This window comes from Carica papaya, chromosome 4 (genome assembly GCF_054855325.1).
Source record: "Carica papaya isolate Zhongbai chromosome 4, ASM5485532v1, whole genome shotgun sequence".
Classification (NCBI taxonomy): Eukaryota; Viridiplantae; Streptophyta; class Magnoliopsida; order Brassicales; family Caricaceae; genus Carica; species Carica papaya.
In genome coordinates, this window is record NC_142312.1 from 17,401,734 (window position 1) to 17,428,825 (window position 27,092).

General features: G+C 37.8%; 1 protein-coding gene across 1 annotated transcript; it reads right to left on the minus strand.

Moving 5' to 3' along the window:
• Positions 1-158: 158 nt before the first annotated feature.
• On the minus strand, positions 159-8,928 carry LOC110807346 (homer protein). Its single transcript, XM_088218002.1, has 3 exons — positions 8,483-8,928; positions 696-1,065; positions 159-570 (listed from the first exon to the last, which is right to left on the minus strand). Exons 1-3 carry the CDS (start codon positions 8,894-8,896, stop codon positions 353-355), a joined length of 1,002 nt encoding a protein of 333 aa, XP_088074128.1. The 5' UTR covers positions 8,897-8,928; the 3' UTR covers positions 159-352.
• Positions 8,929-27,092: the final 18,164 nt, after the last annotated feature.

Consider the following 27,092-nt stretch of genomic DNA (forward strand, 5'->3'; position numbering starts at 1 on the left):
AGCTTTTTTACAATGTTAATTTTATCATTTTGGAACCATGTGAATTTTTCAAATGAATTTTATAAGTAAAGTTAATTTCTCACATGCTATAGCAAGTATAAATTTGTAAATAAATTCTTGTAGTGCTTTAATTTTTGAGCATGACCTAAAAATACAAGTTCCAAAATGTAGCAACAGAACAGGCTTGTTGCCGATTTCCTTCCCAAATTTCAGCAGTTCAGTGGTCACATGGATCAAGCCTCAAAAAGCCATCAAACCTATGCTTTGCTTTGTTGGAGACTTGGCTATGGAGAGAAAGGCAACAAAAAAAGAAGATCACTATTTCCAGACTCACTCTACAGAATTCTAAGTTTTAAGCCTCTTTAGCCTCTTCTTTCTTAACATTTGAGGATGATTCTTTCATGGGAAAGGGGCTTAAAAGTCCCACCTTAAAGCAAAAATCTAAACCAACAGCAGCAAATATAAAGATCAAAAGATTCTGGGATATGTAAACTGCACCATCGAAAGCATGTGAAAAGAAACTTTCAGGGTTCGGCTCTAGTGGCGGTCCACTGCCTAGCATAGCAAGACCTACATCACATAAATAATTACTTTTAGAATCATTTAACAATCTAAAAGATAGAATTACATACTATACTCAAACTAGGAATGCTTGAAAAACCCCATCTTGTTGGTACTTGATGATTAACACTTACCTTTCACAAAACTGAAAGCTGCAGATGTCCCTGTCTTGAGCTGAATATTATCCAAATCTCTTCTTATTGTGTATCGAAAGGTGACACCAAATAATGCACAGCTAATAAATGTAATTCCCAGAGGAAGAATCAACTGAAAAGTACTGGACACCTGAGTAAATGAGATAGGAAGCCCTGCAAGGGTGCCAACAACTGCAGATATGGATGCTGATTTTAGGGATTCCAATCTCTCATTGTCTCTGTCAATACCTTCACTTATACTGTTATACAAAAAATTATCGCCTTCTCCAGTTTTATTAAGCGAAAGAGTACGTTCAGCGTCTTCAACCATGGTTCTTGCTTCTAGGATCTCCCGCTGGCATTCTGCAATCTTCAAGCACAATATGACTCATCAATGGCAACAGCAAATCCAAAAAACAAAACATCATGATGAGACAAACAATAATCACATTGCAAGGGAACCCCCATCATAGAATTCTTACATCTATATAAAATTAGTCATTTCTTTCTCCTAAAACCAGTTCTGACACTTCACACCTCCTACAGTCAGATAAAATTCTCCTCCTTATCTGGGCTAAGAAAGGATATTGATCCGGGCAAGATTTTTTTGAAAGGCTTAAGGGCTTCAGTGGTTTTCTTTCTAGAGCCTGTCCTAAGTGTTCTTTATTGAAAACTAAAAAAAAAAGGATACTGGGGACAGGCTCTAGAAAGAAAATCACTGAAACCACTGTCCCCAGGGTCCTTTGGCCACATTTACTGAGGAGAAGAATGGCAACTTGTGATGCTTGTCTCCAGTTCAAAAAATTAAGAAGTTAATAGAAACTATATTCCATGTGCCTTATGGCCCAAAATGGGTAACAAAGAAATGAACCAAAAGAATACTGCTGATGCAGGACAAGTAGTAGGAGAACTAACTTGTAGTTTAGGACTAGAAGACGTTTGGGTGAGAAACAAATGAGTAAAGGTAGAACAGTGGAGATTAGAGAGAAAGGTGAAGAAATATAGGCAGAAGTACATTACATAGAATCAATTAGACCGAATGATAATCAGGAAGAGCAAAGACAGTAAGAGATAATAAAGAATAAAAGCCTAGCAAAGAATTTTTAATTCATCATTGTTTGTTTCTTTATTGATAGTAGCTAACCTTTACATAGGCATTACTTATATAACTAATAAAAAACATCAAAATAACTATAAATAAAATAAAAAAATTTTACAGCCTAAAATTTACCAAAATAATCCAAGTTTCTAGTAACTTAAAGTCTACCAAAAACTAAATATATCGAAGATACTAAAAAATATTACTTATAAAAGTTTTCTTTAATAGAAAATTTATTCCAAATTAAGATCTTCTTGTTTTATATCATCCTTGGAACCCACAAGAAAAAGAAGAAAGAGGCTTTCCGCCTTAAGCATGAAGTTTCCTTTGGTTCAAGTTTAGGCCTAATTAAGAAAAAATATGTCAATTAGGTTAGAACTTAAAAGTTATTTCGGAATAAAATAAAAGTAGGAAGTTAAACTGTGTAAAAGATAAATAAAAGAGAAAACCCTGCCCTAAATTAGGAGTTTAGAATAAAACAGAATGTGAATTGTTTTAAGTAGATGACAGTTGCAGGATCAGCCAAAGATCCTTTAATTTATCAAGCTAGTCCTTTGTTCTCCCCTATATATATGTAAGCTAATTCACCAACAAAATCAGTCAAAAATTTATCAAGAAAACAGGGTTTCGGCTAAAAACTAAAAGTTATTTTGGAATAAAATAAAATAGGAAGTTAAATTGTGTCAAAGATAAATAAAAGAAAAAACTCTGCCTTAAATTAGGAGTTCGGAATAAAACAGAATGTGGATTGTTTTAAAGTAGATTACAGTTGCAGGATCAGCTAAAGATCCTTTAATTTATCAAGCCAGTGCTTTGGTCTCCATAAAAATGTAGGCTAATTCATCAAAAAATTAGTCACAAATTTATCAAGAAAACAGGGCTTTTAGGATACCTAACTCTAGAAGACCAAAATGTAGAAGAGAACTTCAAACCAGAGTCATATGAGGCCCAAAATGTCTTCCAAAATGGCTCACAAGCTTTACATCCCTATTAGATAATATATTAATTGGTTCTCTATGCAGTTTAGCAACTTCTTTAAAACAATATTTTGCTACATGAGATGCATCATATAAGCCATTTTAGAATTCTAGCTAATACCACAAGAATGATATCATGTCCTCTGACAGTTTTCAGTAACCCAAGGACAAAATCTGCTTTCTTCTTAGCCTTGGCTAACTAAAATATACAATATTGAAAATGTTCCAGAGACCTTGTAACATAGACTACCAGTAAAATCTATCCCAACAGGAGCGATAATCTTATCAGATCCAAAATGACTGACAAATCCTCTGGTGTGCATTTCCCAAATAAGAAAATCCCTAAGCGAACTGTGAGGAATGCATTAATTAGTAGATTTAAGCAAATATCTATCATGGATGACAACATTTATAAGATCTCTACTTGTCCACTTTGAATTTCTTGATAAATGATAGAAAATAAGGAGAGGAACGATATGAGTATTCTTCCAAACCAGTAGACCTTTATACTCGTGATCTGCAGAAGAGCAACCTCCTGTTAAGAGCATCAACAGTTTTATTTCCTACACTACATTGAGATATCAGAATAAAGGAATATTCACCAAGAAATTCACTCACTCCAACATGTCCCTAGTTGAATTTCTTTCAAGTGTTTAAATACCTCAAACCTTAATGATCAAAGTATAAACCAAATTTCTTGAGGTAATAGATAGTGTTTCCAACGCCAAAGAATTGTCCCACGACATAAAACTCATTATCATAAATGGTATATTTCTGTCTAGTCTCATTAAGTTTCTCACTAAAAAATGCAATTGGATATCCTTCTTGGCTTAAGATCCTCCGATAGTTACTCTAGAAGCATCAGAAAGTAAGAATAGTAAGATGGGAACCTCTCTCTAGTTTTGCTCTATATCTTGAGAAGACTTTTGAAGTTACAAGAGTCCATTCAAGTGCTTCTTTAGGAAATCAGTGATGGGAGCACAGTTGAACTAAATCCTTAACATTCTATAGAATGTAGGTAACCCATGAACCTCAAAAAATGGTTTTGATTGGGGCCATTCTCTAATAGCTCAAACATTTTTTTTTTGGTCAACAAAAGCATCTTATGCTGATAAAATAAATCCTAAGAAAAGCACTTGAGCTTGGCTGGAATTTACGTTCACTAAGATTGGCATATACTGTTGCTTCCTAAGAATCATGAGAACCTCATGAAGATAACCTAAATGCTCCTTTTTATACTAGTTGCTTATTAAAGGTAATCAAATTATATTGCCAAAAATTTTCCAATGGTTTTAGAATATGTAATAACTTGCATGATAGTACTTATAGTATTCAACAGTCCAAATGGTATGACAAACCATTGTAGAATTCATCTTGAAGTTTTAAATGCATTTTCCTCTCATCTCCTAGTCAACCTGATCTGCAACTATTATTGTCACTGCTATTGTTATTACTACAGTCAATGCCTACACATTCTCACCCTATCCCTCGTACCCTATCTACTGTCCACATACCACAAGTCATTTCAACTCACACAAAAGGCCTCAGTCATCATGAAAAGATGGTTTTCCTGCTGTACATATTTCTCAACAAAATGGATTTGCTGTTGCTGAAGTAGTTGTCTTTGTTGAGTCTCATTCTTTTGCTGTGATGTTTGATTTTTTTTTTCTTCTAGCACACCTTCTCTGAATGACCATACTTTTTATAAATCTTACATTTTACATGCTTCCAACATTTAAGCTTTTGGGATGGTTGAATTTACCACAAGTTTTACAAGGAGGATACTTTCCTTCTTTTTTTTTTCTCTATGAATCTTTTGAGCTCTGTAGCTGTTTCTCTTTATTTGTTGAGGACTGATCTTCATCTTTTGAAGTTGAGGTCCTAAACTTATCCCTCTGCCTTACTTGAAAACCACTATCAGTGATCCCATCGTTTCTGATTAAAACCTTCTGCCCTTGAGCCTATAGCTTACTGATAAGTTTAGCACCGGTAAGCTTCTCAAGATTACATGTTTATTCGATTACAGACAATTTTGATTCAAACTTCTCAAGGAGGCTGATCACCATTTTTTCAACCTCTTTGATCTTTGAATTCTTCTCCAAGCAGGTTTATTTAATTAACAAGATTAATAACTCTTGTAAAATACTCTTTAATACTTTCTCCCTCTTGCATTCTTAACCGCTCAAACTCTTTTTTTAGAGTCAGTAATTTCACACCTCTCACTTTAGTACTCCCTAAATATTCTTCCTCAAATAATTCCCAACTTTCTTGGCTGTTTTGAAGACCAGCAGTCATGGGAATATGTCTTCAAACACTGCAGAATGAAGAACTGAAACAGTTTTAAAATTCCTAATGGACCATTCTGTGTCTTGCCTAATTTGTGGTAAGGTGGGATCCTTTAGCAATGGAACTTTTACATACTCCTCCTCCACAATGTTCCATAGATTATAGGCAAAAAGATAAGCTTCCATTCTCACTGCCCAATAATCATAAGTTTCCTCTGTAAATATTGGTGGAGCTGGTAAGTTCTTATTTGAAGCTTTTTTTTTTGTTGGAATGAGGCACACGGTCCCTTAAAGAAACTACTCTGATATCACTATTGAGATTTATAAAAAAATTGAGTGAGAAGTTGAGAAAATTAAGAAAAAATGGAGAACAAGGTACAAGGAAGAAAGAAGGAGAAGTTGCTAGATTTTTTTTATTTATATTTTCAGCATTCATTCAGCTCCTTAAATACAAAATAAACTTAAGGTAATCAACATAAACATTAAATCAGATTTACTGATTATACATGTTGCAGAACAGGCTTTTACAAATTTCCAACAACTTGTGCTAATTTTCTAGAGATCTGCAGATTTCCAACAATAATTTCTAGAGATCTATATCAGTCTTTATTCGAATAAAGACTCATAAATCAAAATTGACTAAGTAATCATTTTAAATTTTCGTAAATCTTCTATTTGAGAAATAGCAAGCCGAAGAGATGGAGACCTAAAGTAGCACTCTGTCTCCAAGGCTTTGTGATAAGCTTATTTGAAACAGCCAAAAGAATATACACAGCTTCTCTCTTAATATTAGGTCTTTGGTAATCAACAAATCTATTCACAATAATCAAATTTTCTTCCTTAATCTCACATCTAAGCATGAGTTCCTCAATAAGGAGGTTTGCCTTAGATTTAACAAACACTCAATCATTTGATTGCTGCGATAAGTTGGAAGACACTTTATTTCAACTTTTGTTTCACTAATACCAACTAGTTATGGAAAACTTTTGCAAGATACTTTGCCAATATTTCTTAGCAGATCCAAGGAGTTTCATTCTAGCATATGAAGTCACACTATAGCATTCCATCTTATACCAATTAAAATAGCATCCATGCTATTAACCAAACTATGAAAGTCTTCTAATCTAATATTTCCATAAAACCTAGGGACATCAACTTGGAGTTTCTAGGTGATATTGGAGGAATCGTCTCTAGTATTTTGGGAAGTGGTAGGGGAGATCACATATCACTCTTGCCTTTATTTCTAACTGTTGAGTAGAATTTTATGAGAATAATAATTTTATATAATTATAAATTTAATAGAATAAGAATTTTTTTATTAATAAAATAAAATTTCTATAAATATTTTAAATATAATAATTTAAAGATAAAAAATAAAATTATTATTTGTTCTTAAATTTTCATGATATGATATGAGAGTTAAATAAATCTATTTTGAGATTTTAATTATTTAAGGTTTTTTCAAATTCTAAAATAAAAAAAATAGGTTGTGTAGAAAGAGAACCAAATAAGGGGGAAGGGAGGACAGATCAGAGGAAGGGAGAAAGCAGTCGGTTCCTTCCTCCACCGTGCGGATAGCTACGCAAAGAGCAGCCAGGTCCTTCCTCCACCGCACGTAGAGCCGCACGACCCAGCTTCTTTTTCCGCTGCGTGCAGAGCTGCGCGATCCAGTTTCTCTTTTGCCGCGCACTGAACCGCGCGAAGAGCTACACAACCACCTCGATCTGCCTCACTCCGATCATGCAAGAAGCCTCTGGCCACGCCGTATCATGCACAAATTAGAGTTTTCCCTGCCGTGATCTATTTCACTTCGCAGATCGGGTCTGTTCCCGGCCTTCTTTTTCCGCCGCAGAACCATGTAGACAGGAAGCTTTTCTGGCCGCGATCTACACTTTGGGCAGATCTACTTGAGCCGACTTCGAGCGGAGGAAGCCAAAACTCGAGCCGAGCTGTTGAGTCGAGCCACTTGCACCAAGTCGAGCCGAGTTTCAGTCCGAGCCAAGCCGTTTTTAACCGAGCCGTTTTCGAGTCAAACCGAGCCGACCTGTTTTTTGAGCTGAGCCGGACAGATCTGGTTTCAATATTTTTCTGTTATTTTTGACTATTTTGGTGCAGATTAAAAGTTCTGTTTTTTATTATTGAGTATTTTTTTTCTCATCTTTAACGATCTAAAATGATATAAGCAAAAAAGATGATGGTTTCTTATTCCATAGCCTCTCATTATAAATTACTCCCATAAAACTTAATAAAATTAATTATTTTATTTGATCAAGATTTTATTTATTATTTATCAAATTTTGAGGATTATAGTAGTACAAGTGATATAAAGAAACTATATGTAGATGATTTGAAATATAACAAATGAGACTTTAAAAACTCTTTGATAATGTCTTAACTCATCAATTTCATACAATTCCATATTGCACAAATATATTTATTGCTGAATACTATAGAAAAAATATGAAATACATAATTTCTTATATATTTATAAATGAATAATGACGTCCAAATTTATGAATTTTAAAATAAAATTCATGACACAAAGTAAGGACAAATGAACATTCCTCCTTTTTACTTAAAACTCCAATTTTGTTTTTTTTTTTTTTTATTCCTACAAGTTGGGGGAAAATGAAGGGAAAAGCTGAGTTTAAAATTTTTATGGAAGAAATTTATATTTTGTCTTCACTAGCTAACTTGTCATACTATTGATGAAATATAAGATTCACTGTCTACTTATAAATAATTATTTTCGTTTTTATAAAATTAAAAAAAAAAAAGGAAAAAGAAAAGAAAAGATTACAACAATCTTTTCTCCTTTTATCTTTTAGTTATTGATTATCCAAAAAAAGAGAGAGACTTTTTTTTGTTTCTTTCCTTTTGAAATACTATTTTCCTTCCCTATGTATTCCCTTTACTGAATTTTCCCAATTATAATGTTAACTTCCATTTAAAAAAAAAAAGAAAAAAATTATTTGATGGACTCTCGTTCTTCACTTTGGACACCTACCTACCTCTTTCATTTTTATCCCTAACTAATCTCAATTTTAATAGAAAAGTTTGTTGGGAAAAAATTCTCACTCTTTCTCAGTAACTATTTTCTCTCACTATCCCAATTCTTCTTAATTCTGGGTCCCTAATTTTCGAGTTCCAAAAGAAGAACCAAAATAGAACCAAGCAAACCCATTCCATGGTCCAGTTCGAAAATTTTGGGACTTGGATTGCAGGGGAGTGAGCAACCATGGTAACATTGATTCAATCAACAAACTAATTTATCGAGATATTCCAAGGAATAGAGCCTTTTAACACTTCAAGTGTTTAGCCCGAACAAACCATTGAAACCATCTGTGATCTCCAATTCCCACCAAAAGCAACAAAATCATCTCCAACAATAAACCCCGAGAAAGAAAAATTACTGGAGAAACTAACCTCAGATGCTCTGGTTTCAAGCTGAGTAACGTAATCCCTCAAAAGCTTCGCCTCGAGTTCTTGCCTTTCAATTTCTACAAGCTGCCTCTTAGCCATTTCAACTCTTTGTGATGCTTTCTCCAATCCATCAAGCAAGCCCCTGTTCTCTTCTCTGTTCAAGAGTTCCTCCACCTGCTTGCCCACCATACCAGACAGTGCATCCTTCAAGTTGTTGTCACCACCTGTTATCTCTTGTGGGCCGTTGCCGCATCTCGAGATTACAGGTCTATGCACAGAAATAGAGTTAGGAAGGACTTTTGAGCAGGGTGGATAAGTGAAGCAGAAGGTTTCTATGTAGAGGTGTCCAGGGGAGATAAATGAAATGGACATGGAAGAGACGCTGATGGAGGGGAATTGCAGAGCATGGCTGTGCATTTTTATTTTTTTTGGTTATCCGCCTCTTATTTGGTTGTTGGTTACGATATTTAAACTGTCGGAGATATTTTTATTTTATTTATTTATTTCGATTTGAAATGGGCAAAAAATATCTATAAAAAAAATTAATTTTCGATTTTTGATAAATTTACAATTATCATAATCGAAAAAAGCAAAATAAAATTACGCAAATTACCTTTCATTGCAAATTACCACTTTGATCATCATGAACTATTTATATTTAATTTTTAAATGTGTCGTAATTGAATTTATAAATTACCTCAATTTTATTAATTCTATGTGAATAATAAAAATTATAATAAATAAAAATTATAATAGTTAAAAATTATTTATACACAAAATTAAATCTTTATAGTTTAGTTAATGGTATTTGTAATAAGGCAAATTGTTATGCTCCGCACAAGCTGCTACCTGGCCAAACACCTAATGGGCCAGGAAACGTGCGCATGCGCAAACAGGTCATTAAGTGCACGTAAGCATGCTTCCTAATTGTGGGAAAAGTCCAGAAGCCGAGGGAAAAATTCTCATCCCACAAGAAAATTCTAGAATGCGTAGAAAAATTTTAGAAACTGCGAGAAATCTCTGGCAAGCTGTCAAGCATTAGAGAGCTCCAGCAAGTGTCTGCCTACAAGTTGTCAACCTAGAAGCCTCTGAAAGGCGCTAGAAGCATGCTGCCTAAACACTTTTAGTAAAATCCCTTGTTATAAATATTTCAAGAGTTATCTACAAATGTAATATACACGGTTGGATCAAATTGATTATTAACCATTTAATGAGGGGGCGATAAATAGGCTATCATTTCCCATTTGTACATATACAATAACACAAACAATCTTGTAAAGCCTATAAAGCTGTCGATAAAACTCTATTATTCGCCCAAGCTCACTACTCTCTCTTATTCTTAGGTAAACTCTTCCTACACACGAAAAACTTACTTAGTCTTGACCATTTAGAGTGAGTAAGTATCGCACGAGTAACCTCAAAATTACTCATCTTATGATAGGTGGTATCAGAGCAAAAGTTTCATCTATCCTTGGCTCCACCAAACTCTAGCTAACGAACATTGCATCAAAAAAAGGCAAAGTTATTGGAGTCAAAGTACTCCAAAAACAAGCTAGTAGACAAGAGTCGTGTGCTCACTCCAAGCGAGGTTAGTCAAAAGGTTATATCCCTATTGCTCCTACAGGTGAGACTCTTTGTGTTTCACAGGTCAAATGTGATATGGGGGTCGTCAATGTTAGTATGGATAAAATCACCAACACCATGGAGAATCTTGTCTAAGAGAACTCGAAATGTAACGGCCCCGAAATTTTATAATGAAATATGTGTATTAAAAAGGTCAAATGCGGAAGCGTAATAAAAATTTTGATTAAACATCCCTTACACTAAAACCAAAAACGTGCTCAAAGTATAAAAGAACAAACTAACTAAAAGAGAAACTTGAAAATAAAAGCTATAAATATGACTACGGAGTCTTCAGGCGTCCCCTTCGCCGTCTTCCTGCGGAACGGGCTCGGGAACAATGTCTTCCTGATCTGAAATGATTAAATAAGGAATGAGCTACACCAGCCCAGTAAAGACATCACACTATCTCATCGTCACGGAGGTAAAGGTGGGTAAAAAACACAAAAAGACCAATGGAGCATAATTTACAACAAATTCTTTTATCAATAATAAAATTCTTTACTATCCACTTACCTCGGTGAAATTCATAAAACAATATACGAAGACAATAACATTATCATTATCACGAAATCATAGGAACTGTATAACATAATACTTATCACGCCTTTTGCATCTCAATCATTATACAACATATTTTTCCTTATTTACCAGCCTACTAGTATCCATGGGGATCCATAGGGGTCCTGCTACCCGTGAACCTTTAACACTTGTAATCAGATTCTAGGGCCGTCCCCATACCCCGTCCGGTATGGGCGCCAAAACTATAAACCTCAATACCCCGTCCGGTATGAGGGTGAAACGGGCCGTCCCCATACCCCGTCCGGTATGGGCGCCAAAACACATAGGGTCTCCATACCCCGTCCGGTATGAGAGACCACAATCCCGGTAGGGTTCCCTACGGATCCGGTCCGTCCACCATCTCCTAGGATATCTAGTCAGGCTGACAACATTATACAATTATCAATTTACATAACCTTTCATTCCCCTTTTCCTCAGTCAGCATCATCAAATCACACACAAACAAGCAACCAGTAATTCATGCCAAACCAAACAACATACAACATCGGGTTCTTAGTCATTCAACCCATAATCAATAAAACAGTGATATATGCACACGAAACTATGAAATGAAAACATCAGATCTCATACTGCATTTAAAACTGTAAAATAGGCCAAACAACAGTTAACCGACAAACACACTAGACTCGGGCTCCATTAGCGACCTTAAGCAATTTCACACATTTGTTGATTCAAGAATTATCGTTTTATCATTATTGAACTTTAATACCGTGATAGGAAATAGGGTGAGGGGTCCTTACTCGTTTCGGGGTCCGAACACGGCTTCACAGTGCGCCTACAGGCTGTCCCTAATTTTTCCTGAATTTTTTTCGGGGAACTGAAACGCACTACTGGTACCTGCACGTGTTCCAAAAAATTCCAAATTAGACTCAGGGTCCCTTTCGGCCAATATCGCAATTCTGGCACGCAGCTCCGCCGTGCTTCGGCGACGGCGCCGCCGCTTGCGGCAATGATTCGCCTCGGGTTGGCCGTTTTCGGCCGAATTCGGCCACGCTTACATCGGTCCCTGTGATAAAACAACCCTAGGGCCCTCGGGGGGCCAAAAAATTACGAAAAATCGAAGCTTACCGGCGGCGGTGCTCTCGAGTGCGACGGCTCTCCGGCGAGGTTCGTGTTTTGGTGATTCGGCTCCGATCAACCTGTAGAGAAAAGAATGGTGATCACGGTGATATAAAAATTACATCAAACGGAGGCCGGGAAGGGCCTCATCGGAGGCAAAAACCGAGGAGGGGCGCGGCGGCGCCGCTGGGTTTCGGCCGTGTTTTCCGGCCATTTGGCCGGGATTTTGGCTCGGATTTGGCCACAAGGGAACTCAGTGTGGAAAAACGAGTCGGGGGTATGAAATTTACCTCGATCGGCGGTCAGAAATCTCCCCGGTGCGGCGGCGGGTGGCGGCGGCCGGCTCCTCCGGCATCTGGTTCGTCTTCTCCGGCGAGGGCAGACGACCAATGGAGCATGATTTACAACAAATCCTTTTTATCAATAATAAAACCTTTACCATCCACTTACCTCGGTGAAATTCATAAAATAATATACGAAAGCAATAACATTATCATCATCATGAAATCATATAAACTGTATAACATAATACTTATCACGCCTTTTGTAATTCAATCATTACACAACATATTTTTCCTCTTTTACCAGCCTACTAGTATCCGTGGGGATCCATAGGGGTCCCGCTACCCGTGAACCTTTAACATTTACAACCTGATTCCAGGGCCGTCCCCATACCCCGTTCGGTATGGGCGCCAAAACTATAAACCTCAATACCCCGTCCGGTATGAGGGTGAAACGGGCCGTCCCCATACCCTGTCCGGTATGGGCGCCAAAACACATAAGGTCTCCATACCCCGTCCGGTATGAGAGACCACAATCCCGGTAGGGTTCCCTACGGACCCGGTCCGTCCACCATCTCCCAGGATATCTAGTCAGGCTGATTACATTATACAATTATCAATTTACATAACCTTTCGTTCCCCTTTTCCTCAGTCAGCATCATTAATTCACACACAAACAAGCAAAACAGTAATTTATGCCAAACAAGACAACATACAGCATCGGTTTCTCAGTCATTCAACCCATAATCAATAAAACAGTAAAATATGCACACGAAACTATGAAATAAAAACATCAAACCTCATACTGCATTTAAAACTGTAAAATAGGCCAAATAACAGTTAACCGACAAACACACTAGACTCGGGCTCAATTAGCGACCTTAAGCAATTTCACACATTCGTTGATTCAAGAAATACCATTTTATCATTTTTGAACTTTAATACCGTGATAGGAAATAGGGTGAGGGGTCCTTACTGGGCTAGTGTAGCTCATTCCTTATCTAATCATTTCAGATCAAGAAGACATTGTTCCCGAGCCCGTTCCGCAGGAAGACGACGAAGGGGACGCCTAAAGACTCCATAGTCATATTCATAGCTTTTACTTTCGAGTTTCTCTTTTAGTTAATTTGATCTTTTATATTTTGAGTACGTTTTTAGTTTTAGTGTAAGGGATGTTAATCGAAATTTTGACTTCGCTTCCGCATTTGACATTTTTAATACACATATTTCATTTTAAATTTTCAGGGTCGTTACACGAAATCACCTGTGTTGCCAAATCCATGATTGAAGAGTTTGACAACATGTTTAAGAGAGAAATGGCTTCCCTTGCCTGCAGTTTTACCAATCTCCAGACAGTTATCGAATGAGAGATTAGTGAGCTTAAAGATGGACGAATTGTCGTACAATGGGGAGTCCATCGTTGCACCACAAGTCCTCCCTCCACTAGCACCAATACCACGAGCACCCATGTCTTTAAGCTGTTGAAGTCAACAACTTTCAACAACATCAAGAGCACGACCCTTGTGGAAAATTTCATATTTGGCCTAGAACAATAGTTTGATACCTTGGGAGTAATCGATGACTACTCCCAGATTAGTAATGCTCCTACTTTCCTATGAGATGCTACCCAACTCTAATGGAAGCAGAAGCACGCCGAAAGGGAGAAGGGCTTCTACATTATTAATACTTGGAATTAGTTTAAGGCAGAACTAAGGAAGTACTTTGTGCCTCACAATTTAGATAAGAAGCAAGAGGCAAGCGACATCACCTAAGACAATCTTATAGTACTTTTGACTACATCAAGGAGTTTACTATCTTAATGCTCGAAATCAAGAATTTGTCCAACAATGATGCCATACGAGCTCTAAAATTGGGTAAGGATTGAGTTGGAAAGTTGTGGTCTAGCGACATTAAATGCTGCCATCTCAGCTGTAGAGTTCCTCACCAACTTCTCCTGTCAATCCAAGTCCAAACAATCCAACCCTGACAAGAGTGGGGGCGACAAGTCTAAATAGAAAAAAGAGCAGAACTGGAAAGAAGATACACAACAAAAACCATCATCTGGTTGCTCAAAGAAGGTTAAGTCTAAGCATGACTCTAATAAACCACCCAGGCCTTGCTTCATCCGCAATGGCGCGCACTGGGTGTGAGACTGTCCCAACAAAAAGACCATGAGTGCCATAGTGGCTAAGTTCCACTAGAGCAAGTCCCAATAACATCCCGAAGCTGGCATGGGATCCCTACAATTACTTGGCAGCCTAACCAAGCTATTCTCTCCAACTAAACCCTAAAAACAAGAGCATGTTGTCTATTGACATGATCATTGGAGAGAAACCAACAATCGTGATGTTAGAAATTGGGACAACACACAATTTAATTGATGAGTAAAAAACTAAACACCTTGGCTCACGCATCATGAAGATAAACAGCACCATCAAGTTAGTAAAATCAAGTGTTAGACCCGTTGTTGGCATTATCAAATTCGTGCCCATAAAGATAAATGAATGATAAGGTACGCTAGACTTTTCTGTTATACTTATGGATGATTGCAAAGGTCTCCTAAGTCTAGTGTTCTTCCACAAGGCATTAACATTCCCTGTCCTTACATCGAGCTCTCTCATTATACTCAATGATAGAAAGATATGATTAATTCCCACAAAATGCTTTGAGAAGCTAAAGATTGCAATAATTTATGCCTTGTAATTCAAGAGATGATTAAAATCAACAACAAGCTTTTTTGCGACTATGTAGGAGTTTGGTAGCAGTGAAGACAAAGTCAAACAAGTGGTGTTGAAGTGTGTCCAAGTGGTCTTTAAGGAATACAAAGACGTCATGCCCCCAGAACTTCCCAAAAACCTCCCACCAAGGTGAGAGGTAGATCACCAAATCAACCTGGAAAACCAGTTACTAAACCTCCTGTCATGGCTCCCTACCACATGCCACCCCCAAAATTGTTAGAATTAAGGAGACAACTTCAGGACCTTCTTGAAACAGGCACATTCAACCTTCTAAAGCCGCTTATAGTGACCGATCTTATTTCAAAAGAAGAAAGATGGGTCGCTACGCTTATGCATTGACTATCGAGCCCTTAACAAAATCATTATTGAAAACAAATATCTCATCCCCTTGATAGCTAACTGGTTCAATCAATTGAGGAAGATACAATACTTCTCGAGCTATTATCATGTGCGCATTGTCATAGACGATGAGCCGAAGACCATGTGCATGACAAGATATAGTGCCTTTGAGTTCCTAGTCATATAGCTCAACCTTATTAATGCTTCTGCCACATTATACATGCTCATGAACAATTTATTCTACCCTTTTCTCGACCAGTTTGTAGTGGTTTACTTAGATAATATTGTGGTGTATGGCACGATGTTAGAGCAACATGTGCAACATCTTAAACAAGTCTTCCAAGTCATTCACAAAAATGAGATGTTTATTAAAGCGTAAAAAGGCTCATTTGGCCAGTAAGAGATGAAATTTCTTGGTCATAAGATCAGGGACAACAAGCTGATGATTGACCAAGCCAAAGTGCAAGCCATTCAAGATTACAAGCCTCCCGTGAAAGTGTTTGACTTGAGATTGTTTCTTGGGCTGGTGAACTACTACCAATGGTTTATCAAAGGATACTTTGTCATTGCCTCGCCCCTCACAAATCTCAATAAAAAGAACCAGACATGAGAACAGACATTCAAGAGTCAAACTACCTTCAAGAGACCTAAGCAGGTGGTCTTTGAGGAGAGCCTGTCATGACCCTTCCATACTACCCTAGATCCTTTGAGGCACACATAGATACCTATGTTTTCACAATTAGGGTGAGTACTAATGCAAGAGGGTACTTCATTGCCTATGAGAGCCAGAAGTTCAATGATACGGACAACCATCATTCATTGCCTACGAACATGGAGGGATTACCTTATCGACAACAAGTTCATCATAATGACAGAGCTACCAGCTATTTCAAGACGCATAAGAAACTCAACCCCAAACATGCTCATTGGCAGGACTTTCTAGTTGAATTTGACTATTATTTGTAATATAAGCCCAACAAGGCAAATGTGGTGGCTGACACTTTGAGTAAAAAGGTCAAACTTGCCTTGATCTCTATAAATATCCCACATAGCAACCTACTCAACCATATCAAGGAAGGGATGTTGCAGGATCCATTGCCCAAAACCATGGCCAAACTTGCTAACGAAGGGAAGACACGTTGATTCTGGTTGAAGAACAGGGCAATCATAACCACTAAAATTCGAGTCTCTATGTCTAAATTATGGAATTTATAGAAAGAGATCATTAAAGAGAGTCACAACACAAAGTAGGCTGATCACCCAAGCATAGTGTGTACCCTAACACTTATCCAAAATTATTATTATTGCCCCCGCATGCAAGATAATATAGAAGCCTATGTGCAAACCTACCTTATCAGCTAGTAGGATAAAGTCGAGCAACAGCTCCTCGCCCAACTACATGAGCCTTTGCCCATCACTGAGAAACTGTGGGAAAGTGTTTCCATGAATTTCATTGTGGCCTTATGATGCAGAAAACTTTACTATCAAACTATCTTAATGATGAATCCTTCATATGCATGAGCATGCAGAAACTCAATTGCCTAATTAAACTCTCCTTACTTGAGCTACATATAATAATTTAAATGCAAACTAAGATAATTTAGAAATAAAATTAGGAATAAAAAAGAACGCAATGATTTACCTAATAAGTCGATTCAAATTTTCTAACTTAATAAGACAGTTGAAGCAATCTCACTTGAAGAACTCTCACTTTTACAATTAATAAAGCTAAATGTAAAGAATCAACTAAAATTTTAGTATCCGAATTGACTTGATTGTTTTGAATTATAGCCTAAGGTGATACCTTTATATTGGCTTTCACCAGAATAGTTCTAAACGAAATCAAACTCCATAATCTATCTCAAACTCTTAACTAGCTTAATCTAAAAGTCAACTTATTCTAATCTCAACTTTAAAATAATAATTAAAACAATAATGTTAAATTGGATAATGCTCTATTCTCTTTGGCTGAATCTAGACTCCTCTTTGTCCTTGATCATCTTGATTTGATCTTCCATTTAATTATTTAATTAATTTGAAGAACATAAGTTAAAGAATACTTGAAATTCCTTTAAAAAAGAGTGGGAGAATTCGACTAGGAAACATGAACTTCTTGTCTAATTTCTCCATGTGCTTTTATCTATGAAAACTTGATGTTTATCTTGAATTCTCTTTTTCACTCCATATAGGATCCCTTTGGATTAATCTTCACCTGAAAACAGATTACAATAGCAAGAAAAACATGTTAAAATAAAACTCTTTGTGCGGGTTGGTCTCTCCTGCCACATGATTTCTTTCCCACATATTTCTTCATGCCTTAAGACTTTTCTTTCAAAAATATTTTAGATCAAATTTTAGATCAAAAAGGACTTAAAATATACTAAGAGAGAGAGAGGGAATCGGGTGAAGAGGTCCCTCATGCATGGGAGTTTCTCACATGTAGGGGGTCCTTCTCTTGCACATGTGCATTCTCGCATATGGGAGCCATATGTATGGCACTCCTTCGTGGGCCCTCTTGGCTGAGAGGCCTTAGACTTGCCTTCTTTTGGTCCTTTAAAAGCTAAATGTTATGTGTTACACGCCTACTGCGCAGTCTAGCCTCAGATGACCAACAAAAGCGTGTACGCTCAATGGCCGCTTGGTGTGCACGCATGCCTACTGTCATAGTCCACCCTCATATGAATGCTGAAAGCACGCATGTTAGATGGTCGTCTGGTGCGCGCGTACACTTGTTGCTTAGCCGAGGTAAAAATCCCAGGACATAGAGAAAAGTCCTGATACCATGAGATTTCTCTACAACACATAAAAAGAGTTTGGAAGCTTGCGGAATGTGTCAGAGAATGCTGGAAAGCCTTAGCATACACTAAAAGCCTCCTGAAGCTTTGAGATAATTCTGGAAAGGGAAAGACAAGTCTGAAAGTCTCTAGAAACTCATGAAACAAGATGAACAAGTTCCAGACATTTCCAGCCCCTTGTAAACTCTTATACATAACTTTAGAATATTCTACTAGTTTAATATACATTGTAGGATCATGTAAATCCTAACCGTCATTTCGGGGGCCACCTCCTATAAATAGGTCTCCCCTCTCGTTTATACATACACAACAACACAAACATACTTGTAAAAGTCTACAAAGCTCTCAATAAAAGCTCTATTATTTCTCAAGCTCCTTACTCTCTATTGCTCTCAACTAATACTTTCCGCACTTAAAAGACTTATTTGCTTAATCTCAACCACATAGATTAAGTTTTATACAAGGAGCCTCGAAAAGACTCACCCTGTGATATGTGGCATACATCATGCTCATGCAGGTGATAACCTTAAGACCCGTGTTTCTCAACTTGAACGCAACTTAGAAGCTGTCCAGACCTCCGTGGGCGAACTCATCGATACTGTGGACAACTTAGTCTGAGAAAACTCAGTAATTACTCATGCTGCCCCAATAATGATCAAAGAGCTTAGTGACATTTTAGAGGAGAAATGGTTTCCCTTATCTGTAATGTTGATATTTGGAGATTTGTGAAAGGAGAGATCAATGGGCTACACTTAGAGATGGAAGAGTTGCACGCATAATGGAGCACCCATCGCTACATCACAAGTCCTCCCTCAACTAGCACTACCACCATGGGCGTCCATGCCCTAAAGGTGCCAAAGCTAGCAACTTTCGATGGCACTAGGAATGTGATCCTTGTAGAGAATTTCTTTCTTGGCCTACAACAATATTTTGAAGCTTTGGGAGTCATTGATGATTATTCCCATATCAATAATTCTCTCACATTCCTTTGAGATGTTGTCCAACTCTAGTGGAGGTGGAAGCGTGCTAAAAAATGAAAATGGCTTGTGCATGATCAACATGTTGGATCAATTCAAAGCAGAATTGCAGAAGCACTTTTATGGCTATAGAGTCGCTCGTCAACTTTTCCTCCGAATTTAAGTCCAAAAAGTCCAATTCTGACAAGAATTGGGGAGACAAGTCTGGCCAGAAGAAAGAACATGATCATAAGGAATGTACGCACCAAAACCCTCTTCAGTGGTTCAAAGAATGATAAGTCCAAGCACGACCAAACTACTTAGTCCTTGTTTCATCTACAACAATGCGTATTGGGTGCGAGACTGTCCTAACAAAAAAAATTATAAGCCTCATGAAGGGGAGCCCCAAGCTAGCATGGGATCCCTACAATTTCTTAGCAGCCTAACTAAGCTCACTCTCCAATTGTCCCTAAAAATAAGAGCATGATGTACATCGACTAAATTGTTGGAGAGAAATCAGTGTCCATGATGCTGGATACCAGGATAACTCATAACTGCATTGATGAGTAATAAGCTAAGCATTTTTGCTTACTCATCATAAAAACAAGCTGCACCATCAAAGCTATCAACTCTAGTGCTACGACCATCGTTGGCATTACCAAATCGGTGTTTATGAAGATCAACGATTAGCCAGGTACACTAGACTTTTCTATTATGTATATAGATGATTTTAAAGCTGTTCTAGGTATAACATTCTTCTACAAGGTATTGGCATCTCCTGTCCCCATATCAAACGATCTTGTCATTATTGACAAAGAAAAAATAAGAATAGTTCCCGTAAAGTGTATTGAGAATAAGTACCCAAAATCTCTGCTTTGCAATTTGGGAAAGTAATAAAGTCGACAACAAGTTTTGTTGCGACTGTGCATGAGTTAAACGATGGGGGAGACAAAGTTGTACAAAATATGCCAAGTTGTATTCAAATAATCCTTGAGGAGAGTAAGGACGTCATGCCCTCAAAGCTGTCTAGAAAGCCCCACCAAGGCGAAAGGTAGACCATCAAATCAAGTTGGAACTGGGTGCCAAACCTATGGCCAAAAAAGCTCCTGCCACAGCTCCTTACCATATGGCACCCTCGAAATTGGCAGAAGTAAGGAGAAAACTCTAAGATCTCCTTGATGTGGGCTACCTCCAGCCCTCCAAGGCCCCTTTTGGCGCACTGATCCTATTTCAAAAGAAGAAAGATGGATCTTTACGCTTGTGCATTAACTATGGAGCCCTTAATAGACTCACCATCAAGGAAAAATATCTCATCCCTTTAATAGTTGACTTATTTGACCAGTTAGGGAAGGTGTGATACTTCATGAAAACAGACTTATATTCGGGATACTATTAAGTGTGCATTACTGCAAGCGATAAGCTAAAAATTGCATGCTTGACCAAGTATGGTGTTTTTGAGTCCTTGATCCTGCCATTCAACCTCACCAATGTCCTTATCACATTTTGCACTCTTGTGAACAATTTATTTTACCATTTTCTCGAATGCTTCTTGGTGGGATACTTAGATGACATTATGGTCTATAGCACAATGTTGGACTAACACGCGCAACACCTCAAGTAAGTCTTCTAGGTCCTCCGCGAGAACGAGCTATGTATTAAGACAGAAAAGTATTCTTTTACTCAACAGAAAGTGGAATCCCTTGGCTATAAGATCAAAGATGGCATGTTAATGATGGACCCCACCAAGGTAAAAGTCATTTAAGATTGGGCATTTCCCTCAAAAGTATTTGATTTGAGATCATTTTTTGGGGCTAATGAACTATTATCAGTGGTTCATCAGAGGTTATTCTACGATAGCCTCTCCTCTCAAAAATCTGCTAAAAAAGAATTGTTCGTGGCAATGGACCCTAGAATGCAAGGTTGCCTTTGAAGAATTAAAACACACAATCTCTCATGAGCCCATCACGGTCCTTCCAGACAATTCTAGACCTTTTAAGGTGCATACATATGCCTCTCACTTTGCAATTAAAGGTGTATTGATGCAAGATGAACACCCTATTGCGTCTGAAAACAACAAGCTTAATGACACCGAACAGTGATACATAGTCCAAGAGAAAAAAATGACGGCAATCATTCACTATCTCTTTAGCAATAAGTTCATCATCCTTATGTACAATATGGCTACCATTTATTTCGATATGCATAAAAAATTGAGCCTTAGATAGGCCAGCTAGCAAGATTTTATGGTTGAGTTTGATTATGTCCTACAGTACAAGTCTGGTAAAGCCAATGTGGTGACTGATGCATTAAGTAGATGGATGGAATTTGTCCTAATTTCCATACATGGACCTTGAATTAATCTACTCAACCACATTAAGGAAGGGATTCAATAAGACCAGCTAGCCAAAAACTTATAAAGCTTGAGCATGAGGAAAAGACTCAGCAGTTCTGACTGAAAAATGATATACTCTTGACTATTAGCAACTGAGTGTTTGTGCCTAAATTTGGGAACTTGAGGAAGGAAATTATTAAGAAGGGCCACAACACAAAATGGGTTGGCCACCCAGGTATGATGTACACCCTAACACTTGTGCATAATCTTTACTACTATCCCTGTATGCAAGATGACATAGAAGCCTACGTGTGGACATGCCTTGTTTGCTAGTAGGACAAGGTCGAATAGCAGCTCCCTACCAACTTGGTAAAACCTCTGCCTATCCTTAATAGACCCCGGGAAAGCATCGCAATGAATTTTTTTATGGGCTTACTAAATTTTGACAGATGTGGAAGTGTAATGGTGATCGTTAATAAGTTCAACAAATATGCCACCTTTATATAAGTCTTAGCAGACTGTTAGGTGGATGAAGTTGTCCGTTTGTTTCTCAAGCATATTGTGAAGTTATGAGGAATTCCTTGGAGTATAGCCAATGATAGAGACCCATGTTTCACTAGAAAATTATAGTGAGAGTTGTTCAAACTATTGGGGACTGAGTTCAACTTTTTAACTAGCTTACACCTGTAAAGTGATTGACAGACCGAGTAGGTAAAAACCTTACTCGAGCTCTATTTGAGACATTACGTCAATGCCCACCAATAAAATTGGGCAAAATTACTTGATGTGGCCCAATTCTCCTAAAACCTCCAGTGGAGCAAGTCTACTGACAAAAGTCCCTTTGAGATCATCATGGGACAATAATCCCTCACGCCCAACAGCATAGTTTTGACCCGTGGGGGCAAAAACCCCACATCTTATAAAATTACGTGTGATTGGCATGAAGAAGCTTATATCATAATATCGACCTTGAGAAAGCCACACGCTTGAATAAAATAATGGGTTAACGCCAAGAGGTAACTAATAGAGTGTTCTATGGCCAACATGATGATGGTTAAGTTCCAACCCTATCAATTCAAATCTTTGGGATAAGTGCACAAAGGGTTAATACAAAAATACAAAGGCTCATTCTCCATCATTAAAGGAATTGACAGGGCATCTTACTAGGTTCAACTCCCTCCAGAGCTCAAGGCTTTACCACGAAGATAAGGAAGATCTTAGCATAAATATATCCAAGTGCACCCCCACTGTCATCATCATCAGGCTTGACAAAAAAGTAGAATGCATCATTACAGACAGGAAGGTACAAAGATACCGCATGTCAAAATACATCAAATACTTTGTGAAATAGAAGAATACGTTGGATGGTGTGGAGATGCTATAAGGAGGCGAGTGCGTCAAGGATGTCATGCATTCTAATAAGGGAGAATGTTACACCCCACGTGCCTATCACACAGTCCAGCCTCAGATGAGTACTGAAAGCGCACATGCTAGATAGTCATCGGGCACACGTACATATTTATTGCTTAACCACAGAAAAATCCCAAGACATGGAGAAAAGTCTTGATCCCACTAGATTTCTCTAGAACACACATGAAGAGTTTAAAAGCTCGCGGAATATGCCATAGAATGCTAGAAAGCCCCAACACATGTCAGAAAGCCTCCAAAAATTTGCTGACAATTCTGGAAGGGCGAGACAAGTCTGGAAGTCTCTAGAAGCCTACAGAAGCAAGATGACCAAGGAAGATCCAGACACTTCCAACCCCTTGTAAACTCTTGTATATAGTTTTACAATATTATAGTTGTTTAATGTATATTATAGATTATGTAAATCCTAACCATCCATTTTTGGGGCCATCTCTTATAAATAGGTCTCCCATCTCATTTGTACATACACAACAACACAGACATACTTGTAAAAGCGTAGAAAGCTCTCAATAAAAGCTTTCATATTCCTCAAGCTCACTATTTTGTCTTGCTATTAGCTAATACTTCCTATACTCAAAAGGCTTACTTGTTTAATCTCAACTGTACAATTGAGTAATGACGTCATGACATAAAGCTTTCTTCGATCTCTTTGGGGCTCATGGGTTAGGCATTTTAAAAACTCTTGAATCAACCTTCTAAGCCTGATTCCTTTTGAGTTTTGTGTCTTCCTTCTTGGGATAATTTGGGAAACTTAGGAGGTTGAACTTTAGTTTTTTTTCGGTCTTGGACTTGTAAAAGTCCTTGAAAACATCATCCTCCCGTGGGCATTTCTTGGGTAGTCTCATGTGCGCGGCTAATTGCCCCTACCTTGCAGGTAATTATCCAGTGGGAATCTAGCTTACTGTAGGATTCTCGCTTCTCTCGAGTATCTTTTTTTTTGCATTAGCTTGGCCCTTCCTGAGGTCACATCACCTTATGAAAGTCTGACGGAAAAGAAACATCATGGTCATTATTGATCAATTTAGTAAGTATGCTACCTTTATCCTACCCTTAGTCGATTGTAAGGTGGATAAAGCCACACATTTATCCCTCAATAATATTGTGAAGTTGGATTGTCCCACAGAACATCATTAACAATAGAGACCCAAACTCCACAAAAAAATTACAACTAAAATTGTTCAAGTTATTGGGGACAGAATTGAATTTCTAAATCAACTTTTATCCATAACAATATGGTCAAACCGAGTGCGTGAACATGTTTATTAGAGCTCCACTTGAGACACTATATCAGCACCCATCAACAAGATTCAATGAATTTACTTGATGTGGTGTAATTCTCATATAATCTTCAACGGAACGAGTCCACCAAAAAAAGCTCATTTGAGATCGTCAGGGACCAACATCTCTTGACACCTAACGTCATAGCCTCAACCTACGAAGGTAGTAGCCAAGTGGCCCAAAAAATTGCACAAGAGTGGCACGAAGAGGCAAACATTATAAAAGATTGCCTTAATAAGGCCACTTGACGGATGAAGAAATGGGCTGACACAAATAAGCAACCATTAGAGTATGCTGAGGGAGACGTGGTGATGTTCAAGCTCCTGCTCAACCAATTCAAGTCTTTATATAGAGTGTATAAAGGGTTGGTGCAGAGATACCCGTGGTTAAGCGAGTTAATAAAGTAGCGTATAGAGTCCAATTCCCACCAAAACTTAAAATCAACCATTTCTTCCATGTAAGTCTTCTAAAACCTTATTACAAAAATTAGAAAGATCTAAGCATAGATGAGTCCAAGTATGCTTTTACTGCAGTTGTCACCGAATTTGACAAGTAGAATACATCCTTTCGAATGGAGCGATTCATAAATGTGGTATATTAAGCTACACTGAATATTTGGTGAAGTGAAAAGATCATCCAAAAAATAAAGTCACATGGGAACAAGAAGATTTGCTTTGGCAATTTGCTGATGCCATCTTACAGTACAAGTAAAAAAATGCGTCAAGGATGTCGTGGGATCGAGTGGGGGAGGGTTTTATGCCTGCGTAAGCTATTGCCCAGTCGAGTGATTAATGGATCAGCAAATGCGTGGGCACACAAAATAGTCGTCAAGCGAGCGCGTGTATGCTGCCTAGTTGTGGGAAAAGTCCAGAAGTCGGAGGGAGGACTTGGAATGCACAGAAAAACTCTAAAAGTTGCAGGAAACCTCTAGCAAGCTCCACCAAGCACTAGAGAGCTCCAACAAGTGCCTACCTACACGCTAGCAGTTTGGAAGATTTTGGAAGACGCTAAAAGCATGATGCCTAAAAACTTCTAGTAATGTTTCTTATTGTAAATATTTCTTGAGTTATCTATAGATGTAATATATACTGTTGGATCAAATTGATCCTATGAGGGAGCCAACCATTATAAATAGCCTCATTTACACATATAAAGCAACACAAACGATCTTATAAAACCTACAAATCTCTTAATAAAGTTCTTTTTGTATCTCTTGTTGTAAATATTTCTAGAGTTATCTAGAGATGTAATATATACAATTGGATAAAATTGATCCTAATCGTCCATTGAGGGGGCCAACCATAATAAATAGTCTACCCATCTTCATTTGTACATATAAAGTAACACAAGCGATCTTGTAAAACCTACAAATCTCTTAATAAAACTCTCTTATTCTTTCAAGCTCACTATTTTCTCTTGCTTTAAACTAACTCTTCCTACACACAAAAGAATCACTTAGTCTTGACTACTTAGATCGATTAAGTGTCATGCAAATAACCTCAAAATTACTCATCATGTGACAGTACTATCAAAGTAAAGGTTTTGTCTATTTTTGACTCCACAAAACTTTAGCTAACGAGCATGCATTGAAAGAAGGAAAAGTTGTCAGAGTCGAAATACTCCTAGAGTAAACTCATGGGCAAGAGCTACGTGCTCACCCTAAGCGAGGTAAATTAAATCCTATGTCCTTACTGTAAATAACCTTGTCCAAGAAAACCTACAAATCATAGGTGTTGCCAAAACCATTATCAAAGAGCTTGGCAACATGCTGAGGGGAGAAGTGGCTTCCTTTGCCCACTATGTTGCTGATCTCTGAAGATTTATCATTGGAGAGATCAGTAGGCCACACTTCTAAATAGATGAAATGTGTGCATATAGGGGCACTTATCATTGTATCACAAGTCGATGCAAAGATATGATGGCCCATTTTCTATGGTCAAGCGAGTCGACAGAGTAGCCTATCAAGTCCAACTCCCACTAAAACTCCAAATCCATCATGTCTTCTACGTAAGGCTTTTGAAACTTTACTACAAAGATTAGAAAGTTCCAAGTATAGGTGAGTCCAGACAAACCCCTTACTGCGATTGTCACTAAATTCGACGAGGAAATAAAATATATCCTTGTAGATATGATGAATTGCAAGTGTGGTGTATCGAGCTACACTGAATACTTAGTGAAGTAGAAAAATCGTCCAAACAACAAAGTCACGTGGGAGCAAGAAGATTTGCTATAGAAATTCACTAATGTTATCCGATAGTACAAGGAAAAAAGTGTGTCAAGGACGTCACGTGATCGAATGGGGGAAGACGTTTCGCCTTGTGCAAGTTGTTGCTTGGCCAAGCGCACAATGGCCTATGAAATGTGTGCATGAACAAGCTAGTCGTCAGGCACGCGTACATGCTGCCTGGCCATAGAAAAAGTCAAAAGCAAAGGGAAGAATCCACATCTAGTAAAATCCTGGAAGGTACAAGAAAATTCTAAAAGGTGTAGGAAAATTTTAAAAGCTTTGGGAAACCACAAGCTCCATCAACCACTAGAGAGCTCTAGCAAGTACCTTCCAAGAATCTACCAGCCCAAAAGTCTCTAGAAGGTGCTAAAAGCATGTTGCCTAGATGTTTCTAATAATGTCCCTTAGTGTAAATATTTCTATATTTATCTAGAAATATAATATATATTGTTGGATAAAATTGATCTTAACCATCTATTGAGGAAGCCGACTACTATAAATAGGTTATTCCTCTTCATTTATACATACACAGCAATGGAAGTAAACTTGTAAAGCCTACAAAACTCTCAATAAAGTTCTCTTACTCTTCCAAGATCACTACTCTCTTACTTTTAGCTAACTCTTTCTACACTCAAAAGGCTTACTTACCTAGTCTTCGTCATTTAGAACTCAAAAATCACACTGGCTACCAAAGCCATAATTAAAGAGATTCATAATATGTTTAGGGGAGAAATGCTTTTCCTTGTATGTAGTGTTGTTGGCTTTGTCAAAAGAGAGATTAGTGGTTATTCTTGGAGATGGACAAATTGCACGCATGATGGGGTACCCACTGCTGCGTCATAAGTCCTTCATCCACTAGCACTACTACCATAGGCACCAATGCCCGTAAGGTGTCAATGCCAACAATTTTTAACGGCACCAGAAATGTGAACCCTTAAGGAGAATTTCCTCTTTGGCCTAGAATAATGCTTTAATGCT